Below are 20,975 nucleotides of genomic sequence, written 5' to 3' on the forward strand. Positions count from 1 at the left end.
ACGGCGCCGAGGCACGCACGTGACGCACGTGACGCACCCGGCGCCGAGGCACGCACGTGACACACCCGGCGCCGAGGCACGCACGTGACGCACCCGGCGCCGAGGCACGCACGTGACGCACGTGACGCACACGGCGCCGAGGCACGCACGTGACGCACCCGGCGCCGAGGCACGCACGTGACGCACGTGACGGACACGGCGCCGAGGCACGCACGTGACACACCCGGCCCGAGGAACGCACGTGACGCACACGGCGCCGAGGCACGCACGTGACGCACGTGACGCACACGGCGCCGAGGCACGCACGTGACGCACCTGGTGCAGAGGCACGCACGTGACGCACACAGCGCCGAGGCACGCACATGACGCACACGGCGCCAAAGCACGCACGTGACGCACCCGGCACCGAGGCACGCACGTGACGCACCCGGCGCCGAGGCACGCACGTGACGCACACGGCGCCGAGGCACGCACGTGACGCACGTGACGCACACGGCGCGGGACGCACACGGCGCCGAGGCACGCACGTGACGCACCCGGCGGCGAGGCACGCACGTGACGCACCCGGCGCCGAGGCACGCACGTGACGCACGTGACGGACACGGTGCCGAGGCACGCACGTGACACACCCGGCCCGAGGAACGCACGTGACGCACACGGCGCCGAGGCACGCACGTGACGCACGTGACGCACACGGCGCCGAGGCACGCACGTGACGCACCTGGTGCAGAGGCACGCACGTGACGCACACAGCGCCGAGGCACGCACGTGACGCACACGGCGCCAAAGCACGCACGTGACGCACCCGGCACCGAGGCACGCACGTGACGCACCCGGCGCCGAGGCACGCACGTGACGCACACGGCGCCGAGGCACGCACGTGACGCACGTGACGCACACGGCGCGGGACGCACACGGCGCCGAGGCACGCACGTGACGCACCCGGCGGCGAGGCACGCACGTGACGCACCCGGCGCCGAGGCACGCACGTGACGCACGTGACGGACACGGTGCCGAGGCACGCACGTGACACACCCGGCCCGAGGAACGCACGTGACGCACACGGCGCCGAGGCACGCACGTGACGCACGTGACGCACACGGCGCCGAGGCACGCACGTGACGCACCTGGTGCAGAGGCACGCACGTGACGCACACAGCGCCGAGGCACGCACGTGACGCACACGGCGCCAAAGCACGCACGTGACGCACCCGGCACCGAGGCACGCACGTGACGCACCCGGCGCCGAGGCACGCACGTGACGCACACGGCGCCGAGGCATGAATGTGACGCACGTGACGCACACGGCGCCGAGGCACGCATGTGACGCACGTGACGCACACGGCGCCGAGGCACGCACGTGACGCACACGGCGCCGAGGCACGCACGTGACGCACCCGGCACCGAGGAACGCACGTGACGCACACGGCGCCGAGGCATGAACGTGACGCACGTGACGCACACGGCGCCGAGGCACGCACGTGACGCACCCGGCACCAAAGCACGCACGTGACGCACCCGGCACCGAGGCACGCACGTGACGCACACGGCGCCGAGGCACGCACGTGACGCACGTGACGCACCCGGCGCCGAGGCACGCACGTGACGCACCCGGCGCCGAGGCACGCACGTGACGCACCCGGCGCCGAGGCACGCACGTGACGCACGTGACGCACCCGGCGCCGAGGCACGCACGTGACGCACCCGGCGCCGAGGCACGCACGTGACGCACTCGGCGGCGAGGCACGCACATGACGCACACGGCGCCGAGGCACGCACGTGACGCACCCGGCGCCGAGGAACGCACGTGACGCACCCGGCGCCGAGGCCCGCACGTGACGCACGTGACGCACACGGCGCCGAGGCACGCACGTGACGCACCCGGCGCCGAGGCCCGCACGTGACGCACGTGACGCACACGGCGCCGAGGCACGCACGTGACGCACGTGACGCACACGGCGCCGAGGCACGCACGTGACGCACCCGGCGCCGAGGCACTCACATGACGCACGTGACGCACACGGCGCCGAAGCACGCACGTGACGCACGTGACGCACTCGGCGCTGAGGCACGCACGTGACGCACCCGGCGCCGAGGCACGCAAGTGACGCACCCGGCGCCGAGGCAGGCACGTGAGGCACATGACGCACACGGTACCGAAGCACACACGTGATGCGCACGGCACCGAGGCATGCACATGACCCGCCCAGCGCCGAGGAAGGGATGTGACGCACGTGATGCACACGGCGCCGAGGCATGAACGTGACGCACGTGACGCACACGGCGCCGAGGCACGCACGTGACGCACCCGGCACCAAAGCACGCACGTGACGCACCCGGCACCGAGGCACGCACGTGACGCACACGGCGCCGAGGCACGCACGTGACGCACGTGACGCACCCGGCGCCGAGGCACGCACGTGACGCACCCGGCGCCGAGGCACGCACGTGACGCACCCGGCGCCGAGGCACGCACGTGACGCACGTGACGCACACGGCGCCGAGGCACGCACGTGACGCACCCGGCGCCGAGGCACGCACGTGACGCACTCGGCGGCGAGGCACGCACATGACGCACACGGCGCCGAGGCACGCACGTGACGCACCCGGCGCCGAGGAACGCACGTGACGCACCCGGCGCCGAGGCCCGCACGTGACGCACGTGACGCACACGGCGCCGAGGCACGCACGTGACGCACCCGGCGCCGAGGCCCGCACGTGACGCACGTGACGCACACGGCGCCGAGGCACGCACGTGACGCACGTGACGCACACGGCGCCGAGGCACGCACGTGACGCACCCGGCGCCGAGGCACTCACATGACGCACGTGACGCACACGGCGCCGAAGCACGCACGTGACGCACGTGACGCACTCGGCGCTGAGGCACGCACGTGACGCACCCGGCGCCGAGGCACGCAAGTGACGCACCCGGCGCCGAGGCAGGCACGTGAGGCACATGACGCACACGGTACCGAAGCACACACGTGATGCGCACGGCACCGAGGCATGCACATGACCCGCCCAGCGCCGAGGAAGGGATGTGACGCACGTGATGCACACGGCAGCGAGGCATGCACGTGATGCACGCACGCGGCGCCGAGACACGCACGTGATGCAAACGGCACCGAGGCGGGCACGTAATGCACGAACGCAGCACCGAGGCATGCACGTGACGCACGCACGCGGCACCGAGGCACGCACGTGACGCACACGGCGCGGGGGCAGGCCGTTATGCACGCACCCGGCGCCAAGGCACGAACATGACGCACACACAGCCAAGGCACGCACGTGACGCACACGGCGCCGAGACCCGCACGTGATGCACGGGACGCACACGGCACCGAGGCACGCACGTGACGCACGTGACGCACCCGGCGCCGAGGCACGCACGTGACACACCCGGCGCCGAGGCACGCACGTGACACACCCGGCGCCGAGGCACGCACGTGACGCACGTGACGCACACGGCGCCGAGGCACGCACGTGACGCACGTGACGTACACGGCGCCGAGGCACGCACGTGACGCACCCGGCGCAGAGGCAGGCACGTGACGCACGGGACGCACACGGCGCCGAGGCAGGCACGTGACGCACGGGACGCACACGGCGCCGAGGCACGCACGTGACGCACCCGGCGCCGAGGCACGCACGTGACGCACTCGGCGGCGAGGCACGCACATGACGCACACGGCGCCGAGGAACGCACGTGACGCACCCGGCGCCGAGGAACGCACGTGACGCACCCGGCGCCGAGGCCCGCACGTGACGCACGTGACGCACACGGCGCCGAGGCACGCACGTGACGCACCCGGCGCCGAGGCACGCACGTGACGCACCCGGCGCCGAGGCACGCACGTGACGCACGTGACGCACACGGCGACGAGGCACGCACGTGACGCACACAGCGCCGAGGCACGCACGTGACGCACCCGGCGCAGAGGCACGCACGTGACGCACACAGCGCCGAGGCACGCACGTGACGCACACGGCGCCAAAGCACGCACGTGACGCACCCGGCACCGAGGCACGCACGTGACGCACCCGGCGCCGAGGCACGCACGTGACGCACACGGCGCCGAGGCATGAACGTGACGCACGTGACGCACACGGCGCCGAGGCAGGCACGTGACGCACATGACGCACACGGCGCCGAGGCAGGCACGTGACACACATGACGCACACGGCGCCGAGGCACGCACGTGACGCACACGGCACAGAGGCACGGACGTGACGCACCCGGCACCGAAGCACGCACGTGACGCACACAGCGCCGAGGCATGCACGTGACGCACGTGACGCACACGGTGCCGAGGTAGGCACGTGATGCACATGACGCACACGGCGCCGAGGCACGCACGTGACGCACACGGCGCCGAGGCACGCACGTGACGCACCCGGCACCGAGGAACGCACGTGACGCACCCGGCGCCGAGGCCCGCACGTGACGCACGTGACGCACACGGCGCCGAGGCACGCACGTGACGCACGTGACGCACACGGCGCCGAGGCACGCACGTGACGCACGGGACGCACACGGCGCCGAGGCACGCACGTGACGCACCCGGCGGCGAGGCACGCACGTGACGCACCCGGCGCCGAGGCACGCACGTGACGCACGTGACGGACACGGCGCCGAGGCACGCACGTGACACACCCGGCGCCGAGGAACGCACGTGACGCACACGGCGCCGAGGCACGCACGTGACGCACGTGACGCACACGGCGCCGAGGCACGCACGTGACGCACCTGGTGCAGAGGCACGCACGTGACGCACACAGCGCCGAGGCACGCACGTGACGCACACGGCGCCAAAGCACGCACGTGACGCACCCGGCACCGAGGCACGCACGTGACGCACCCGGCGCCGAGGCACGCACGTGACGCACACGGCGCCGAGGCATGAATGTGACGCACGTGACGCACACGGCGCCGAGGCACGCATGTGACGCACGTGACGCACACGGCGCCGAGGCACGCACGTGACGCACACGGCGCCGAGGCACGCACGTGACGCACCCGGCACCGAGGAACGCACGTGACGCACACGGCGCCGAGGCATGAACGTGACGCACGTGACGCACACGGCGCCGAGGCACGCACGTGACGCACACGGCGCCGAGGCATGAACGTGACGCACGTGACGCACACGGCGCCGAGGCACGCACGTGACGCACGTGATGCACACGGCGCCGAGGCACGCACGTGACGCACACGGCGCCGAGGCACGCACGTGACGCACCCGGCGCCGAGGCACGCACGTGACGCACACGGCGCCGAGGCATGAACGTGACGCACGTGACGCACACGGCGCCGAGGCACGCACGTGACGCACGTGATGCACACGGCGCCGAGGCACGCACGTGACGCACCCGGCGCAGAGGCACGCACGTGACGCACACAGCGCCGAGGCACGCACGTGACGCACACGGCGCCAAAGCACGCACGTGACGCACCCGGCACCGAGGCACGCACGTGACGCACCCGGCGCCGAGGCACGCACGTGACGCACACGGCGCCGAGGCATGAACGTGACGCACGTGACGCACACGGCGCCGAGGCAGGCACGTGACGCACGTGACGCACACGGCGCCGAGGCAGGCACGTGACACACATGACGCACACGGCGCCGAGGCACGCACGTGACGCACACGGCACAGAGGCACGGACGTGACGCACCCGGCACCGAAGCACGCACGTGACACACACAGCGCCGAGGCATGCACGTGACGCACGTGACGCACACGGTGCCGAGGTAGGCACGTGATGCACATGACGCACACGGCGCCGAGGCACGCACGTGACGCACACGGCGCCGAGGCACGCACGTGACGCACCCGGCGCCGAGGAACGCACGTGACGCACCCGGCGCAGAGGCACGCACGTGACGCAAACGGCGCCGAGGCATGAACGTGACGCACGTGACGCACACGGCGCCGAGGCAGGCACGTGACACACATGACGCACACAGCGCCGAGGCACGCACGTGACGCACACGGCACAGAGGCACGGACGTGACGCACCCGGCACCGAAGCACGCACGTGACGCACCCGGCACCAAAGCACGCACGTGACGCACCCGGCACCGAGGCACGCACGTGACGCACACGGCGCCGAGGCACGCACGTGACGCACGTGACGCACACAGCGCTGAGGCACGCACGTGACGCACGTGACGCACACAGCGCTGAGGCACACACGTGACGCACACGGCGCCGAGGCAGGCACGTGATGCCCGCACGCGGCACTGAGGCACGCACGTGACGCACAGGGCACCGAGGCAGGCACGTGATGCACGCACGCTGCGCTGAGGCACACACGTGACGCACACGGCGCCGAGGCAGGCACGTGACGCACGCACAGGGCGCCGAGGCAGGCGCGTGACGCACGCACGCGGCGCCGAGGCAGGCACGCGCACACAGCAAGGCTTACACTAAAAACAGCTAGCAAGGGAAACAAGCTGTCAGGAAGCAACCGGATCAGTTTCATTCTTCAGGCTTTACTTTTTCATTATTGTGATTTGTAGTAGAGACAAAACTCATGAAATAACTGGTACTCTATACAAAAACTCAAGTAAACTCAAATTGAAAGTTTGAGTTCAAAAATGTAAATTTCACACATCTATGAGACCCGTTCCCTAGCCAAAGCACAAAGGGACGTCAGGTCTAAAAGCTGTCCTCTGATAATCCTACCTGGTCCTTCACCCTACTCCAGGTCACCCTCGCTCCACTGGAGAAAACCCTGGGTCATCTGCTCTGCTGGGAACAAGAAAGGATCTGGGAATTTGCACTTTTTTTTCACCCTTTCTGGGATAAGATAAAAAAGCTGCAACAGTTGTCTAGTCACTAGACTCCAGTAGGTCTAATGTTATGAAAAAACAGAGCAAGACAGGACTAGGATCCAAGAAAGTTACCTGGCATGGCCTCTAGCGCACGGGCACAGATGGACAGGAGCCAGACATGAACTTGAAGCCCAGCCCTGTCGCTAACTCAGATTGTGACCCTTAGCAAGCTATTTAGCTTTTGGAAGCCTACATTTCCTCATCTGCAGTTGGGCCAGGTGATAGCACCAACTTCATGGGGTTCTTATGAAGATTTTATGAGATGGTACATGTAAGTCACAGAACATATTGCCTGGTTAAAATGTGTGTGTGTTTAACTTAAGAATGAGCCAAAAAAAAAAAAAAGAATATACTGGTGGTTGTCAAGGAGTGTGGGATTAGCAGATGTAAACTATTTTACATACAGGATGGTTAACAGGGTCCTACTGTATAGCACAGGGAACTAAATTCAGTGATGGTGGTGGTTTAGTTGCTAAATTGTGTCCAACTCTTGTGACCCCATGGGCTGTAACCTGCCAGGCTCCTCTATCCCTGGGACTTCCTAGGTAAGGATACTAGGCTTGCTTGCCATTTCCTTCTCCCGGGGATCTTCCCAACCCAAGGATCCAACTCAGGTCTCTTTAACTGCAGGTGGTCTCCTGCATTGCAGGCAGATTCTTTACCAATTGAACCCCCAGGGAAGACTGTGATAAACTATGATGGAAAAGAATGTATATATATATCAGTTTAGCTCAGTCGTGTCCGACTCTTTGCCACCCCATGAATCGCAGCACGCCAGGCCTCCCTGTCCATCACCAACTCCCGGAGTTCACCCAGACTCATATCCATCAAGTCAGTGATGCCATCCAGCCATCTCTATATTGTGTGTGTGTGTGTGTGTGTGTAGTGTATAGTATAGTGTATATATATATATATATATATATATATATATATATACACACTATATATTGTGTGTGTGTGTGTGTGTGTGTGTGTGTGTGTGTATAGTATAACTGAGTTGCTGTACAGCAGTAATTAACACATTGCAATTCACCTAAACTTCAGTTTTAAAAGTTTTTAAAAAGGACTGTAATAACATATATATCTAACCTAGTATCTTTGTATAAATCCTCAGAGTTTAAAAGCCCTTTTACCTATGTCTTTTCCATTTTAATCAATGCCACTGCCAAAAATCTAAGTATTTCCTTGATTCTCTGTATTTTTTTACAGCCCACATCCAGCTAAGGTAATAGGAATGTCGATAGTCTCTGTCTTCAGGTTTTAAGAAAGGCCATTCAGTCTTCCACACCCCTTTCTGATTTCCTTATAATGACTTGGAATACTGCACAGCTGTTTTATTGCAAGAAAAAAAAAAAAAGAACAGGAAACCTATGTTCCACAACTTCACACCAAGACTTGAAAGTAAAGTTAAAATTTCATCAGAATTGCATTTCATACTTGGTAAACCTCAAACAAGCAAAATACTAAAAATACCACCTGTTTTCTCTTCCATTCCCCAAGGTACCATAATTATAACTTGACACAGGGTGGAAAACTGACTTACCAGCTTCGATGCATTCTGGCTTCAGGCAGTACTCTGGTTTAGCATGGAGACTTAAGAAACCTTGACTCACTGAAAAAACAGACCAAAATAAATGACTGGCTTGCAGCAGACCACCAACAGGTAACCCACTGTGAGGCACACTTGTGAGACATTTGATATCTATTCATCCTTCCCTGTATTGACACCACATTCAAAAATCCACTTGGCTCATTGTCACAGAACCAGACTCTGGTCACTAGCTAAGCAACCTTGGTGAGACTCTTGGTTGCTCCCAAACTTGGTTTGCTTGAACGTGAAGACAAGTGGGCACAACTAGACCCATGCTTCTTAGAGTGGGGTCCCAGGGGCAAAGGCAGCACAGCAACATCACCTGGGAGCTAATGAGAAATGCAGATGACCAAGCCCTACCCTGACCTTCAGACTCACAAACTCTGGGGTTGGGGCCCAACCATCCTCCTTTTATTTATTTAATTTTAGTCTATCTATTTGCTTATGGCTTTACCGGGTCTTCAGTGCTTTGCATGGGCTTTCTCTAGAGAGTTGCAGTGAGTGGGGGCTACTCTCAAGTTGTGGTGCATGGTCTTCTCATTGCAGTGGCTTCTCTTGTTGAGTGGCACAGTCTCTAGGTGTATGGGCTTCAATAGTTGTGGCACAGGGACCTAGTTGCCTCAAAGCATCTGAGATCTTTCTGGACCAGGGATCAAACCCGTGTCCCCTGCATTGGCAGGCAGACTCTTAACCTCTGGTCCACCAGAAAAGTCCCATTTGCATTTTAACAAGCCCTCCATGTTATTCTGATGCACACTCAAGTTTGAGAACCATTTGGTTAAATAATCCCTAAAGTCTCTATCTCCGATTATCTGTGGTTTAAGTCTAATCATTTCACTTTTTGTTTACAACTACATTCTCATTTTAGTGATGGGAAAATTGAAAGTTATAGATTGTGTCATTTGGACTAAATCCAGAGCTGAAGGAGAAAGCTAGCATATGTGGCATTTAAAGTTCTGCATCTTATCTAAACCATTCATACAGATACAGCCCATAAAAGGAGGAAGAGTAACAGAGATTTTTTTTCGGTCAAGAGAATCATTATCTGCCTGTCCTGTACTCCACACCCACCTCCCACCAGGCCCAGCCCAGCTACCACACAGATACAGCTTGGTGGACCAAGTTTCCAACTACTTCCACCAAAACAAAACCAAACAGAAACCCTACAAGACCTAAGTAGCTTTTCACCAATGGCTTCATTTCCCCCACCTGGCTGGCAACTTTCAGCAAATGTTTGGAGGGGTGCCCTGTTCATAAACTTCACGTGGCACCTGGACGTTAGCAGATATGAGTTTAGACTTTGAAAATATTTGTGGTAGCCAAGGAAATTGTGGGGAATTCATTATTGCTGTACTCTGTGAGCAGAAATAAGGAATCATTTGGAAATGTGGCCGTGGGGAGATGGAAGGTAGAGGGTGAAAGGAGGCCAAGCCCTTTCAAGGCATCCTCAGCAGAGGAAAAGTATCCCTATGTTTCTGCTAGAGATGGAAGACCTATACATCACCTGCCAGTGTGGCAATTTGTGTTATTTATTAACCCACATTCTAAGAGGAGCCTGCTTTGTCTTTGTTCTTTTCTCTGCTGCCATCCTCCAGTCTTTTTACCTGTGTTACATTAAACATTCAAGAAAATTGCTTATGAAACAAACATCTCAGGCCTATTTTTAAGAAAAGAAGTATCTTAAAGTTATATTTTGATTTCTTTAGAAATCAAAAAAAGTAAAAATATATATGTGGAGCATAACAATTAGCATGAAATATTTCAATATGCCTTGGTGATTGAACCATAAATTTTTCCCTTCAGTCTATTACTATATGTTTACCAAATTTTCTTTAATGAGCATGTCTTTTTTTAATGTGGAAAAAGAAAGTTTATTGTAAATAATAATACTTTAACATTCTGGACAATACCTTCTTGATACTAACCTTATTTTATTTTAGAAAAAATATAATAAAATAATTAAAGACTTATTCCTTTCAAGATACAAACTTCCAGTTATAAAATAAATAGGTCATGTGGTAACATATAGCCTGGTGACCATAGTAACACTATATTGTATATCTGGAAGTTGATAAGAGAGTAGATCTTAAAAGTTCTCACCACAAGAAAAAATATAATTTGACAAAAATACCATTTCTTTTTAAATTTCAGAGCGTGCAACTACTTAAAAGCAAATGTCTCTGAATGTATACATCCAAATGGACATGGCCACCTGAAGCAATACTTCTCAAACTTTAATTTGAAAATGAATCATCTGGGAATCTTGTGAAAAATGCAGGTTCTGAATCAGTAGGTCTGGGGTGGGGCTCTGGCTCCCAAGTAATGCGGATGCTGCTGGTCCACGGACCACACGAGAATTATTCTCTAACATCATTACACCTTCTGTTAAAGATTCTAAGTGAGAGAGAGCCAAGTTATCGGGCACATTGGAAAGTTATTTTTTTCTATTTTATGTAGGCCTCCTTACCCATAATAGCATCAACTGGCTTGATGAATTTTACTGTGCTTGAAAAACTTTAGAGCTGATCCCAAAGGATCGTCTTCTCTCAAAGAACAAAGATTTGGAATCCCCTAATTCTAATGGTTAGGACTCTGCATGGCAGAGGGCCTGGGTTCGATCCCTGGTTGGGGGACTAATATCCCACAAGCTGAATGGTGTGGAAAAAAAAATGCTGCCATCAAGAATATTCTAATAATATGCTACAGCCTCAGAACTCCCATAAGAGTGGGAGGAATTTCAAAGAAGCTTCAAGCAGCAGTAACATCATTAAAAAGAGAACATATTTTTACATAAACAATAATCACTTGGATTTGTAAGTTTGGGAGTATTTGCAAAACACTGATAGTCTAACTTTGTAGTCACTTCTCACCTAGTGCATAGTCCTTGACATTATCATTTTTCCCCCAGTTGTGAATTTCAGGATAGGACACTTGCCTAAACCCCAAGCGCCAAGAAATCTCACAACACTTTTCAAAAGCCTCAAGTTCAGTTGCAGGAATAGGAGATTCAGCGATAAGCCCATCTAATTCCCTAAATCTTCAGCCACAGAAAACATGGAAAGATGGTTTGCTCATTTTAGCAGTTTTCAACCACACAACTCTAACGTTTTAATGTTTAATTACTGGCTTTCCCCTGCCAAGATAAACGTGGCCGCCTGCATCCTGCATATGCCAAGGTCTGTTTCCAGGCTTGCTACATTTCAAACAGCACCTAGACTCTGCTCAGGAAAGGGCTTGGACCTACATAATTTTCAAGCTAATGAAATAGTATAGGCCGCATGAGAAAAATACAAAGGAGAGCAAAGATTCAGAATGCCTAAAATCTTAGAACATCCCTCTCCCCTTTCTAAGATATTTCCTTCTTTCTCATAAGAATATGTTTTTATCATCATATATACTCTCTGGGAACATCATTCTCACCAACAGTCATTAAAATCAATGCATCGCAATACCTTTCAAATCTTGGGAGGAAAACCTCTGTTTTCCTTCATATTAACTTTTAAATCTAATAGAAAGAGTTAAAATTTTATTCCACCAGAGTTACTAGATTGGAAAGGAATTGAAGAATACCACTAAAGGTGCATTTTTAAAGACTGATTTGTATTTTTTGAGTTAAATTTCATGAGTCATTCAGGCAAACATTGACAAAAATCAAATGGAAAGAAATTCCAGCATGGTTTGATCACAGTGTAAAGTCTTTCCTCACAAAATAAATGAAAGTATCTGACTATGAATTCGTCCACACTCATTTTGCTAACTATAATGCATAATAAAATGTTTGCCTGAGGCAACCAAGTCCTCCAGCCACTCAAAGCCACTTTATACCCACTTCACATTTTGGATTATGTATTTGGTACTTGGGCATTCCTATTTATTTACCTTCCTAAAGAAAAAGCTTCCTTTCATTTGCATATTTAATAGAAACTAAGGACGCACCTACTAACAGAAGCAAACAGCCCTCCACCTGCATCCTGACAAGGTTTGCCAGAATTAAGCACAAGGAAACCACTGCACACTCACCCAGTTCCCTGGCCTCCAGCGCCCCCACTTACCTAGAAAGAGGACTATGCCCAGCACCAGGGTGCCACCAACGAACACCGCCAGGGCGATTCGAGTGCCTCTGTTGGCTGTCTTTCCGATCTCCATGCTGCTCCCTGTTTCTGCCTCCATCGGGAGAGACAGAGAGGCCAGTCAAGAAGAAAGTCGCTTTTTGTGGTTTGGTGGCTGGTCTCAAGAGTCTGTTAGGCGTTGACATCCAAGGTTCTCATGCTCTTCTACTAATGGACAGGTTAAAAAAAAAAATCCCGTCAGGAAATGTCCTCTTGCCACCCTTTCTCAAATAATTCTTCACAAATGAAATGAAACCCAAAATATTGGTTGCTTTGCCTTTCCCCCTGACCAGACAAAACAAACAGTGGTTGCTTTATCTTGGTGCTCTCCCCCAGCAAAGTCCCTCTCAACCGACCGTTTGGCAGGCTCTTCTCTCAGGCGTTCCGAGTGTACATGTTTTACTATGTTGCTGAACAGATGTTTTAGCTATTTAAATGTATAGTCACTTGGGGAGGAAAACACAATTGTCTTTATCAAAACTGGATTCTTGTCAAACTCCCCCAAACCATGATAAGTTAGGTGGCAAGGATTCTTCGGACCCACTTCAAGATCTCAAAGAATCATATAATTCTTTTGCCATAAGCATTCTGCTCGCCTGAATTGTCTTCATCAAAGATATTCTTTCAGCGTGCAAGTCCCCTTTTAAAGCCTTCTAAGAGTTCCGGGGATATCCTGGAGCATTTTATTTTCGGAACTTTGTGTATGACAGCATGTGCCAAAAATCAGAGTCATAGCCCAGTGCGGTGCAAAGTAGCAATTAAGACAACCTACAGAGGCTGATGGTTTGGACTGGAACTTGTTTTTAAGGAAGAAGGAAAAGTACCTCCTTTCTGTGGTGCTAAGAATTGTAAAAAGGTGAATAAGTGTTCAAATTAAGCTTATTAGCAAGCACACAAGATATGGCAAGAGGGTTTTTCCTCGCATGTTTTGATGAAAAGTACACCCATGTATTTTGCCCTCCAGCCCCACCACCGGTTAGTTCGTTCTTGTGTTTTCATTAAGCCCCAGTCTCAGCAGGTTCCCCAAGATGAACTCAGAGGTTATTGATTTCACTGGAAAGACTGATTAATAACTGGTTCTTTGATTTCTTGGATCATACTAACAATTTAAGTGATAAAAATCTGCTTTCTTCACGGGGCAGGGCAACTGATATTTCAATGTTATTATTATACCTGATTAAGTTTTGCTGGAGGTCATACAACAGTTTGGAGTGGAGCTGAATTCAGCTACATCTGGTAACCAGGAGACTGCTTTTCTTATACAAAACTTCTGCCCACTGCCTTAGGGGTTCATACAAAGGCTCTGCAGACAGTCCTGTAACACCTGTTAGCTTACTTTCTGCTCATTGCATGCCCCTCCCCCCAAGCCAGAAAAGCACAAGCTTTTGCCCAAATTATGACATCATGGTATGTTGTAGACATTATGTGCTCATCAACTGGTGGTTTATTTTGGTGTTACCGTTCCAATAACACATCCTAGCAGGCCTTTGACTTTTAGGATGGGATCCTCCCAAGAGTTTTGGGACTTGACTCCATAATGCTTCTTAGACTGCAAGCTCCATGAGATCAGGAATCATATCTGTCAAGTTCAGTGCTGCAGCCCCATCAGCCATAGTCTCTGGCCTGCAACAGTGAAGGGAGAAATACAAGCAATGAAAATTATACCAGTCAGCTCCAGCCACTTACTCTTTAAAAACAGCTTCAGGAACCCCAGACACTAGTGTCTTTCAGCTTCCTGATTCCTTCTAGATGCTCAGATGGTAATAATACTTCACACGGATATAGCAGTTTCATATCACATTTTAATCCCATGGTAAACCTATATATGGGGCTTCCCTGGTGGCTCAGCAATAAAGAATCCACCTGCCAATGCAGGAGACCTGGGTTCATCCCTGGGTTGGGAACATCCCCTAGAAAAGGAAATAGCAACCCACTGTAGTATTCTTGCCTGGAGAATCACATGGACGGAGGAGCCTGGTGGGCTACAGTCCACGGGGTCACAAAGAGTGGGACTGGACTGAGTGACTAAACATTAACAACAAACCTTTATACTTGCTAGCAAAGGTATTTTTCTCTCTGTTTTCCCCCAAGAATGCTGAGGTCCAAGGACTGGCCTCTGGTGACATAGGGAAAGCTGGAAGCGGAAAGATAGCAAGGGGATCACTACCATCTCCTACGCACAGGTAAGAGGACACACTCAGAAGCACGACACCAGGACCACACCTTCCCTTTCTCCTTCCTTCTAATCTCCTCACACCTTTCCAGGTCCAGGCTGGTGATTGTGAGTTGACAACTGGAAGCCTTGGACTGGCAGTTTCCCCAAAGATGAGGGCAATTGGGACTTAGTCTGAAGCACACCTGTCCATCACATAACCACACGGATTCATTCCTGAACACTTGACTGCTCAGTGAGAAGCCTTTAAACCCAAAAGTAGTTCCATTACTTGTAATAGGAAAATTATGGTGCATGTCATCCCAAATGAAGATATGCAAATATAGATAGAAAAATGTATTAATTAAACAATGAAAATAGGTCTTTTCAAAATGTCGAAAATAAATAGTTCATATAATGTAATGAAGGTTTATTTTACCCACCAAAGGACTAAAGGAAGACATGAGAGTAGGTGGGGATTGGTAGAAGAAAGGGTACAGGTTAATCATTCATCATCAGGTGCATTCGTCATTCTGTGCCATTGTCTGCACTAATTTTTCAACCTTTTCAGAGATGATTATTTTGCTCTCAAACTGCACTTAAAAATAAAGTTGTAGCACAGAAAAAGACCTTTAGAGCAAAATAAATTCAAAGCACTGTGTACTCACAAGAGACAAAAGCAGGGATCTGCAAACTAGGGCACAAGGCCCACTGCCTGTTTTTGTAAATAAAGTTTTATTGGAACAAGGTCATGCCCATTTGTCAATGTATCATCTATGATTGCTTTCATGAAATGAAGTCAAAGTTGAGTAGTTTTGTGACACAGATGGTATGTGAGGCTTAGAATACTCTCTGGCCCTTTAAAGTTTACCAGTCCCTGAACTAACTGCTGCCTCTTCACCTCACCTACATGGCGCACATAAACAAAGCAAAATTGTCACTGCCCACATTTGACCTGCTTCTGAAAATCATTCTACTTGATATTCTGTAAATACAAGCTGTTGTGTCAAGGAAATTGGCCAATGTGTCTATGCCTGAAATTGTAATATTGAAGTTACAGCATATTGTTTAGTGTGTTTTGAGGTGAAAAGTCAGTATTCTGCTATTAAAAAGAAGAGGGCTTTGTCAAAAAAAAATGTGTAATTTCTCAATAGCTGTAAAAATCAGTAAAGTAAAAAGTCACTGTGCAAGTGAGTCTATTAATAGTTGGGTCTGTACCAACTCAGTTGTTTCAGATAAGAAGCTCCAAGCGATTTCCCTGGTGGTCCAGTGGCTAAGACTGCGTTCCCAATGCAAGGGGCCATGTTCAAACACTGGTCAGGGAACTAGATCCAGCATGACACAACTAAGACCTGGTGTAGCCAAACAAATATTTTTAAAAATAAAAAGAAGCTCCAAGACTATCAGGAGCCTTAACTAGAATCAATTAATGAACCAACAGAAGTTTCTTGAGCTTTTCTCAGGTGCCTGACCCTCTGCAAGGCCTGTGAGGGAAGACAAAGAAGCTATGCCAGAGATTCCAGACTGGGAAACTGAGCTTGAGCAGGAAAATAAGCAAAACACATGGCAACTCAATTACAGAACACTACAGGCCAGCAGTGTCTAGAGAAGTAGAAATCTCTGCGCAGTAGATGTGTTGGGAAGACTTCCAGGAGGACCTGCAAGACTGGACAGCTTAGGGAAAAAAGGAAGGCTTTCAAATAGGCCAGACCCCACCCCAAGAGGGGACTTGCCTGGGCATTCACATCTCTGCCTGCAGAACTCACAGGTGAGACTGTTTATCCAGAGACATGAATCTGGCAATCTCAGCCCAACCCCAGTGGCCTGGAAGACAACTGGAGGCAAGTCCTTATGCTAGACATGAGTGCATCTGGCCATTACTTGGATGTTCGGGGTCTTCTGTTTCTGGCAGTAAAATCCCACGTGGGCCACAATTTCAGTGAGAGGGAAGGAAATGATTCAAATCCTGAAAAATGTACTCATCCATTCCCTGGAAGGAGGAGGGAGTGAGTGAAGGGAAAAGAGGGAGAGAGAAACACTGAAAACACAGAGTTGGGAGCTGTGGCAGGCTCTGTTATTTGTTGGCAGGTCCATCAGACTATGGAGGGTTCAAGATCCAGGCCTTCCACTAATGAGACTCATTACTTATATTATATCTGATCTGTTACAACCTCTTTCTTAGCTAGGTGTTCTGTCTCCTTTTACAGATGAGGAAACTGAAGTTTGGAGCTAGTAAGTGATTTGCCAAGGTCACAAAGCAGATATTTATCTTAGGGCCTGAGGGGTTTCAAATTCCAACATCTTTACTCTGTGCCATGCTACCTGATAAATTTGTTTATCTACCTCAGGTAATTAGCACAGTTAGGTGTAGCATGTCAAAATGACACTTGAGCTGAGGAAAAGCTATAAACTATGCTTCCTCTAATTCTCTTGTTTAAAAGACATGAGGTTTTATTTCCTTAATAGGAACAGCAGCCATAATTTAATATGGGGGAGGGGAAAGCTTTTGAGTTGGGGAACAAAAATAACGATACATAAAATATCTCCTGATTTCCTGCTGCTAGTAACTGAACGTTAGGAAAGATATATAAATTTGAAAGGTATCTAGTCATGAATTATACTTGTTTATTTCTGAGCCTAAAGGGGGCTTTTATTCCCTGATTTTCTCACCTCCTGGGCCATACATCTTCTATTTCTTCAGGATGCCTCCACTTTATGGGTATTATCATTGGTCCTTCCAGCAGCTCTAGGATATAGGAATCTTTTCCCAGGTTTTACAGAAAAGGACACTGAAGCTGGCAGAGAATAATATTCCCAAGGTTACCTGGTGGGTAAAGGACAGGGCCCAGTTGGAACTCATATCTACGTGGCTCCTGTTTTGAGAGGTACCCAGGATTCATTCTAAACAGGCATGATAAAATGACAGACACAAAGACAGGCTTCAAAAGAAGAGTATTACAGTTTTCAAGAGGAAGGTGTCAGCTACAGATTGGCGTTTAACAAAAGTATTGCTAACAACTGAACAAAGGCATTTGCCATCTGCATCTACAGAGACTGAACCCCATGCTGCTATACCTGTTGACCTTCAACAATCCCTGAGGGAGTTCAGGGTGGAGTGAGGCACTCTGTGCTCCAGGGAATCTGGTGGGACAGGTCTTCAGAGTTGGATGTTTTTAGGAACAGATTTTATGATCTCAATCCTTGCATCTAGAGAAGCACTAAATCCCTTCATGGTGACATCACATCCTCATGACTAACAAGAAAGCTTTTGTAAAATGAGTGCTTAATGGTACTGAACTCCCCCATCACCAAAATCTTATATATTGACCTTCCCCCACTGCCACTTTGGAGCAGTCTCTTGGAGCTATCTGAGATGCTGCGTCCTGGGCTGCAGTCATCATGTTGCCCCAAATAAAACTTAACTTGCAACTCTCAAGTTGTGCATCTTTTTAGGTTGACAAAGGGACATGGGGAAGCACCAGGGTTGATCGGACAGCAGGAGGGGAGAGGGTAAAGTATGAGCAAAAAGGAAGAAATGGGCGAGCCTGGGTAAGTAACTGAACAGGTTTAGAATGTGAATAATTTCAGCAGCCTCTGGTCTACCAGAGTGGTCTCCAGTTGCCCAGTTCCTAGCCCTGGGGTGATCAGGGCAGGGGGATATGGTCCTGGACACTGCACAAGCCTGATCAAAAGAGGCAGGTGGTGGCATGGGCTCAGGATTGGTTGCTTTGCATTTCAGAGGCAAGGTATGAGGCAAGTCACTCACTATTAGCTAAACCTTCGAGGGGCCACCCCACTGCTTCCAAAAGGCCTGAAGGTGTCAAAAATCATAAAATATAGAAAAGAACAAGATTAATGGCTACAAAACCCATGAGATTTTTTTTCCAGAGCACTCTACTGCATAAAATTTCTATTAAAACTTAGTGACTATTCATCCAACTAGTACTTACCTACTACATCCTCAAATTGACCAGGCCCATCCTGACCCCTCAGTTAGACTACTAACATCTTTAAATATAGCCAACTGTTCAAGGATAGCTTACTCAGATCTGTTTCTGAAGGCAGGAGGCATATAGAGAAGCAAGGCACGAGAATCTTCTAGAGGGCTAGGCTCTATCCCTAGGGTATCTGATCTAGTAGGTTGGAAATCTGCATTTCTAACAAGCTCCTGCATGCATGCATGCTAAGTTGCCTCAGTCGTGTCTGACTCTTTGTGACCCTATGAACTAATGCCCACCAGGCTCTGCTGTCCACGTGATTCACAAGTCAAGAATACTGGAGTGGGTTGCTGTACCCTCCTCCAGGGAACAAGTTCCTAGGTGATGCTACTACTGCTGGTCTGAGGACCACATTTTGAGAACCAGTGGCTTAGAGAAACCACTGAATCTCTTTACAGTGTAGTAAGGTAAACTCAAGAACTAGCAAAACTAAATGTCAAACTTATGTACTGAAACCAAGGATGACATTCAGAATATCTAACAACCAGTATGGCATGGCATTCATTCACCAGGGGCTGGGGCCAGTCTCACTGGCCCCTGCTGTGGCAAGCTGTTGCCATTTTGTTAAATGAACAGTTGTGAAGTGGAGCACAGGGTACCGGATGGTGATCCTTTTTCAACAAAAGACCACAAGAGGAAGTACAGGGCACACCACACTGGAAGGTGAAGGCAGAGTGCAGACAAAGAGGTGCGACCTGGGGCACAGGCCTCTCTTAGCGTCCTGGGGTGGAGTGCTTTGGGGTTCCCGAGTAAGGCCAGATGGATCAATTCAAAGCAAAAAGAGGACTGTGGTCAGCTCCACAGGGGTCTTATCTAAGAGTCAACCAAGGGGGCTGAATCTGGGAGCAGGGGAAACAATCACAAGGGCTGCTGTGGGCTGTTCTCTAGGACAGCAGTCCCCAACCTTTCAGGCATCAGGGATGGATTTCGTGGGACACAGTTTTTCCATGGACCAGGGGTGAGGGGATGGTTTTGGGAGGATTCAGCACCCCACTCCAGTACTTTGCCTAGAAAATCCCATGGACGGAGGAGCCTGGTAGGCTGCAGTCCATAGGGTCCCTGAGGGTCGGACACGACTGAGCGACTTCACTTTCACTTTTCACTTAAGGAAATGGCAACCCACTCCAGTGTTCTTGCCTGGAGAATCCCAGGGACGGGGGAGCCTGGTGGCTGCCGTCTATGGGGTTGCATAGAGTCGGACACGACTGAAGCAACAGCAGCAGCTGAGCAAGTGCATTACATTGACTGTGCACTTTAATCTAATGCCGCTGCTGATCTGACAGGAGGTACCGGACCATGGCCTGGAGGTGGGGGGACCCCTGATCTAGGACACACACGTGTAAGAGAGGCGAGTTTCAGTTCAAGGTCCCCATAGGCCACTTGGCCAAACAAAATGGATGCCGAGGCAGCAACACCAGGGAATAAGCAGCTTAGCAGGCACGACGTCTAGTTGCTGGATCTCGAGGGTCCCAGGAGCAGGGTGGGGTAGACGAGGCTGCAGGGGGCCCAGAGCTGCAGCCAGCCACAGCAAAGTAAGGAGGGGCTTCAATATTTAACAACAGCTGCAGCCACAAGGTTATGAACCAACTGAATTGCAGTCCTGAGTCAAATTTCAAGTGGACTTTTGATGATACTTAAAACTCTTCAGTGGCTGCCAGTGGCTTTTAGGAAAATGTCAAAACGCTTCATGTGGAGGTCCTACGTGACTGAACCCATGCCATCTTCACTGGACCGACAGCTCCTCATTTTACACCCTACACACCAATCATTCTAAACCTCTTCAAGTTTCCAAACACGCCAAACTTCACCTAGCCTCTGTGTCTTAGAAAAGATTTCTCCTTTTGCCTGGAAAATCATTTCCTCGGGAAACTCAAATTCATCTTCTAAGACTCAGCTCAAACTTTGCCTCCTCAGGAAGTCCTCCTAGACCCCTCTTCCTCTCAAGGTCACAGGCAACCTGTCATATCATTCAGATTCTATTACAATCATCTCTAGAGGAATTCACCACATTAGATGACACGTAAGGTGAATGTAGGCTTCCCAGGAGGCTCAGTGGTAAAGAATCCACCTGCCAAGTGGGAGATGAGTGTTTGATCCCTGGGTCGGGAAGATCCCCTGGAGGAGGAAATGGCAACCCACTCCAGTATTCTTGCCTGGAGAATTCCATGGGCAGAGGAGCCTGGTGGGCTATAGTCCATAGCGTCACAAAGAGTCAGACATGACTGAGCAACTAAACAACAATAAGGTGAATACAGGCATTTATTATTTATAATACAGGTATTT

The 20,975-nt window shown here is 51.8% G+C and overlaps 1 protein-coding gene across 2 annotated transcripts in view; it reads right to left on the bottom strand.

Annotated features, from left to right (window-relative positions):
- PHEX (phosphate regulating endopeptidase X-linked) overlaps positions 1–20,726 on the bottom strand; it is a 221,381-nt gene extending 200,655 nt beyond the window's left edge. Inside the window, 3 exon segments of one of the 2 annotated variants that reach the window (NM_001192871.2) lie at positions 8,386–8,454; positions 12,486–12,710; positions 12,899–13,142. In NM_001192871.2, coding sequence (NP_001179800.2) covers positions 8,386–8,454; positions 12,486–12,603 — 187 coding nt within the window. In that variant the 5' untranslated portion in view covers positions 12,604–12,710; positions 12,899–13,142. 2 annotated transcript variants of the gene reach the window in all.
- Between the last annotated feature and the right edge of the window lie 249 nt (positions 20,727–20,975).

Source organism: Bos taurus, chromosome X (assembly GCF_002263795.3).
Source record: "Bos taurus isolate L1 Dominette 01449 registration number 42190680 breed Hereford chromosome X, ARS-UCD2.0, whole genome shotgun sequence".
Taxonomy (NCBI): Eukaryota; Metazoa; Chordata; class Mammalia; order Artiodactyla; family Bovidae; genus Bos; species Bos taurus.